This window comes from Rutidosis leptorrhynchoides, chromosome 9 (assembly GCF_046630445.1).
Source record: "Rutidosis leptorrhynchoides isolate AG116_Rl617_1_P2 chromosome 9, CSIRO_AGI_Rlap_v1, whole genome shotgun sequence".
Lineage (NCBI taxonomy): Eukaryota > Viridiplantae > Streptophyta > Magnoliopsida > Asterales > Asteraceae > Rutidosis > Rutidosis leptorrhynchoides.
The window spans coordinates 339955289-339960736 of record NC_092341.1 but is presented as its reverse complement, the minus strand read 5'-3'; the positions used below and the strand labels follow the sequence as shown (position 1 = coordinate 339960736).

General features: G+C 33.3%; 1 protein-coding gene across 1 annotated transcript; it reads left to right on the top strand.

The window, feature by feature from the left end:
- The first annotated feature begins 761 nt into the window (after positions 1-761).
- Positions 762-3808, top strand: LOC139866291 (uncharacterized). Its single transcript, XM_071854483.1, has 2 exons — positions 762-1124; positions 2318-3808. The coding sequence occupies exons 1-2, from the start codon at positions 1032-1034 to the stop codon at positions 3572-3574; spliced, it is 1350 nt and encodes a 449-aa protein (XP_071710584.1). The 5' UTR covers positions 762-1031; the 3' UTR covers positions 3575-3808.
- The last annotated feature ends 1640 nt before the right edge of the window (positions 3809-5448 follow it).

Below are 5448 nucleotides of genomic sequence, written 5' to 3'. Positions count from 1 at the left end.
TAAATGATAAGTAGGTGACAGTGTCGACCATATGTAAGCAATCATTAATAAATGTTATATAACATAAATATAAATATTAGTAAACATAAATGATAATTAGGCGACAGTGTCGGCCATATAAATGTTAGATAATAGAAATATAAATGTTAGTAACATAAATGATAATTAGGCGACAGTGTCGGCCATATAAATGTTAGATAATTGAAATATAAATGTTAGTAACATAAATGATAATTAGACGACAGCGTCGACCATATATTATTCAGGTGGTATAACCGACCATATATCATTTAGGTGGCATAGCCAACCATAATTAGTATTAAGATTATCGTGCTGATAACGTGTTATAATTCAGTAGGCTTATAACTACATTTAGTGGTTTGATTCTTGATGTTATAATTCAGTAGGCTTATAACTACCTTTAGTGATTTGATTCTTGATTAAGAATACTAATAATGAAGTGTAAGAACAAAGATGATAATGGAGAGAAAGAAAGAAACACTTTGTAAGTGTGAGAAAATGGTGCAAGTTTAATGCTTGCATTCATGGCTATTTATAGCAAAAAATATCACAAGTTTAGGTAATACAATAATATTACTTTTGTGTATCAATAATTGACTATCCATTTATATATATATATATATATATATATATATATATATATATATATATATATATATATATATATATATATTTATATATTATAACAATAATATCTAAATTTAGTGTTAGTGCAACATAATTACAAAAAATCACAGCTAGACCTATACATACATATAGATACACATATACTTTTAGAAAGAGAGAGAAAGATAGAGATAGGCGAGTCGTGTGCATCCTCCTTTTTGTCATACAACTTTCTAATTAATCATCATCATCATCATCATCATTTTTAATTCTATTCATTATTACTTTATGTATATGCATATTTGATACATGTGATGCTGTTCGATTATTGTATCCTATCATTTTCTGTTGCATTTCCGATGAATCTATAGTTTTCCGGTCGCCGTTGACGGTTTTGTATCGATATGAGCTCGATTAATAACACAGTGGAGACGGTGAACGCTGCGGCAACCGCTATAGCTTCCGCTGATAGGCGTGTACAGCCAACGTCCGTACAGGTTTGTGTTCAATTTGAATTCTGATTAACTTGATTTGTTATTGTTCAAGTATTTGATCGTGTAACGAATATTAGTCTTATTATTAGTATATATAATATATAATATATAATAGAATCTGATCCATGAAGTTTCTGCTTAAAGTGCAATCAGTAGTGATGAATATATTAGATGTAAAATTCAGTTGTTTTACAACATTTGTGTTTGATTAAGTGCTATACTTAAGTATAATTGAAGATTATATAAATGATAATAGGTTACTATATCATAGGACCTGTGAATTTATTATTAAAGGGACCACTTATGAAGTTTATTTGGATAAATTCTACGTAATTTTAATGGTATTATTATTCCAGATAAAGCAGACTTATATAGGTTAGATGCAATAAATCGTACCTGGACCATTAACAGCTGACACTATAATAGTATTATGATCATTTATACTTTTATAGTACTTATTATCGTTTTCTTCTTCTTATGGCCAAATATAAATTATGATCACTATGTATTCATGATTTGTAAAGTATGAATTATGCTTGAGAGAACAAGGTGGATACTGTAGTGAAGAAATCAATTGACTGTTTTGTTTAATTGACCTTATCTGCATATCATCACACTAAAACAGTAGATTAGCATAATGAATCAAATTTTGTAATTATTATAATAATAAATAAATATAAATACTGTCCCACCACTTTTACTTCTGGGGACTTTAGTAGATAGGAAATTAAACTTTTGGTATGAACATGTTAATCTTGAGCATTGACTATTTTTAGTCTTTACTCTTTACAGAGCATATTAAGCCACTACTTTTTCGTGACGATCTTTATCATATATTCATATGTAGCATCTTGAGTCAAGTACAACTAAATTGAGTGCTGACCTTTTAAAGTGAAAGCGAGATGTTAGGAGGAACAATGATCTCGTATAAACATAATTTACCTAAAATACAAGGTAGAAAATTCTTTATTAGGTGAAACTCTTATGTTACACCTTGCAATTGGTTGGTTTCTTGTTTGTAAACAAAGCAGAATTCAAACCTCTTTGCACATTAGTATATAGGAGATAGGGCTGTTATCATTTTAGTCTAATTAATAAATGACAAGTGATATTACTCGTTCTTCCGTTTCTTTTGTACATGAATGCTATGATCTGTTACTGAGTTATTTACATTGCTTTGTATATTTCTGTATCAGAAAAGAAGATGGGGCAGCTGTTGGAGTTTATACTGGTGTTTCGGGTCATACAAGCAAAGCAAACAAATAAGTCACGCCATCTTGGTTCCCGAGTCAACGCCACATGGACCATCAGCACCCATGAGTCAAACTATGAACACATCTAACACTGTAATATTTCCTTTTATAGCTCCACCTTCTTCTCCTGCATCTTTTCTCCAGTCTGATCCTCCCTCTGCATCCTATTCACCAATTGGGTTACTCTCTTTTAAATCTCTTTCTCAAAACCCTCACTCAAAAGAAGTTTCTTCTTCAATTTTTACTGTTGGTCCCTATGCTTATGAGACTCAGTTAGTTTCACCCCCTGTGTTTTCTTCTACATATACTACTGAACCGTCTACTGCATCCTTCACTCCACCTCCCGAATCTGTACAGATAACCACACCTTCATCTCCTGAAGTCCCGTTCGCTCAGCTTTTGACTTCATCTCTTGCGCGGGCCCGAAGACACAGTATGGGGTCAAACGCTAAGTTCCCGCTTTCACAATATGAATTCCAGCCTTATCCGGCTTACACTGGAAGCGCAGGTTCAACAATTCCAAATTCTGGTACATCTTCTCCTTTTCCCGATAAACAACATCGTGTTCTCAAGTTAAGGGTTGGGGAGGACCAAAAGTTCGTTGGTTACGAGTACTTCGCCACTCGTAAATGGGGTTCACGATTAGGTTCTGAATCTGCAACCCCAAATGGTGTTTCGGGTTCAGCATCCCCATATGGATTGGGTTCAAGGGTTGGTTCTGGTTCATTGACTCCAAATGGGTTGGGTTCAAGATTAGGTTCCGGTACTTTGACCCCAAACGGTGGGGAAATCAGCCAAATTTCAGAGGTAGCATCGCTTGCCAACTCAGCGACCAATTCTCCAAAAGGAGAACCGTTAATTGATCACCGGGTCTCGTTTGAGTTGACCCATTTGGATCTCACAAACAATCTAGAATCTTCTTTTAGAACTACATCAGGACGTCAGTGGGATTCACTAGTCACCGATAAAACAACTTCAAAAAGAACCGAAAGTCCTTGTGAATATTGCGCGAACATGAAAAACTCGAGTGAAACACTCGAGACACCATTAGATGAAGAAGGCAAGGAGAAACAATGTGACTGTAAACGACATTCAATGAGTAGGGATTTCAACTTTGACAACATGAATGGTGTTGAGTTGGGGTCCCACAACAACTGGACCTTTTTCCCTATGCTGCAGCCATCGGTTAAGCCGAGTTAGTCTGTTGGTTATGAACAAACGAAAACCCGATAATCAGGTGATGATTCTGGTTACATTTCCGATGTCTACTGTTTATTACGTGCAATTTATATATACGTACACATGTAGATTTGCAATGAGTTAGTTCCTTTTACATGTATTATGGATGGATTCTAAATAGAAAGATTATAATCTGTTAATGGTGATAGAAAACGAAACCAATAAATTGGAGATTTGTCGTCAGTTGTCTTTAAATATGTCTCCTGTTTGCGTCTCTCAAATGCTGGTTTTGAAATAGAAGGTAAATGGCAATACTACCATGTGTTCACATTACTGACTGATTCACTTGATTAGCCTTTTTACCCAATGTTCATCTCAGATATTGTAGATTTGTAGGAATTTGCAAAACATCCTTTTGCAGTCAGCTTCCACATTCTATGTATCTCTTTAGTGGCCCTACCATCCAGTTGGACTATTATTTTGTTCTTTGACTCATTCTGTTAGCAGTTTCTACAAGCTTGTGTTAGAAACTTAGAATCTGTACCTTATTATCTTTTTCACCTTTACCTGTATCTACTATATTACCTATTACTGAATCCATATGATAAGTTGATTTTGCCACCTCTATTGCACAATCTGTATGGAGAGCACAATCAGCATGAAACTTATAGACATTTGAACCTATATGCTTACAGTGAGGTTTGAGATGGTTAACCTTTTTACGAAGTAATAATAAAGTTAAAAAATAAAGCTAGTGTTCGAGGTAGACCAACTGGAAGTTCAAAGTGTGTATATTTCATATATTCCAGCTTCAACTGAAACGGAACAAAAAATTATTTTTGATGCAGTAATATTACATTTGTTGATGCTTCTACAACACAAGTCTTTGTACCTATATACGGAGTATATTATGATAAATTGAATTGAAGGTGGCCCAAAAGATTAAAGAGATTTTGGACCATCAACTGAGTAGTTATATTTGCTTCTGACAACCTTGTTTATACATTGTGTTTATTTCCATATTATCCTAAAGAAAAATCATCAAAAATAGTATTTGGTAACTGTAGTATGAATCTATGTTGGGCTTACAAATATAATGTAGGTTTGAGAAAGCATTAGTTGGGTACCCATTCGTCTTTCTTGGCTGGTTGGAAGCTTTGCAGGATTCATTATAAGATGGAATGATTGTTTTTTTTATTCAAAATAAAACTAATGGTCCATACCAAATGGCTTTTAGTCTAGCGATATTAAGAGAACTCATTAACTCTAAGGTTGTGAGTTCGAGTCCCGTCGTGAATAAAAATGGTATGTGTGTGTGCTTCTTGTTAAAAAAAGACTATATTTTGATGTTCTTCTTCAAAAAAGTGAATATATGAAATTTAAAAGGATGAGACGAAATGTAAAGATTACAACCGATTGAACATTTCTAAAAAGCATGCAAATTCTACTCGAAACAATCAAAACTAACAAATGTATCCTATTGAAACAACGGAAAATGTTTGGAATTATTATTCTATTTCATCCTTAAATTCTAAGTATAATCTAACTATTTATTCATTTATAAAATTTTGTAAAATTAAAATGCAAGTCAACAACCAATGTCTAGTACCATTCACAGTAACACTACATCATGATCGGGATAAGACATTTTAGTAACACATTGCCCACTACTTCATTGTTACAAACTCACCTCAATACTACTAGCTAATGACTCTTTGGTCATTAAGATTAGGTTTTATCATCGTCCAACGTATAATTTTAATCACTTATTTATAGTTTTCAGCTACTTAAACAAATTCATGAAACAACTATGCATACACATTACTATTTATATATGTTATGTACATACAATGACACTACATAATAATGAAAGGTGTGATGTATTAAGATGTAAA

What these genes read in the sequence shown, in the direction of transcription:
- LOC139866291 (XM_071854483.1), top strand. Translation starts at nt 1,032, where the DNA reads ATGAGCTCGATTAATAACACAGTGGAGACGGTGAACGCTGCGGCAACC. An exon ending in TACAGCCAACGTCCGTACAG is followed by an intron (nt 1,125 to 2,317) that starts GTTTGTGTTCAA and finishes TTTCTGTATCAG; the next exon opens with AAAAGAAGATGGGGCAGCTG.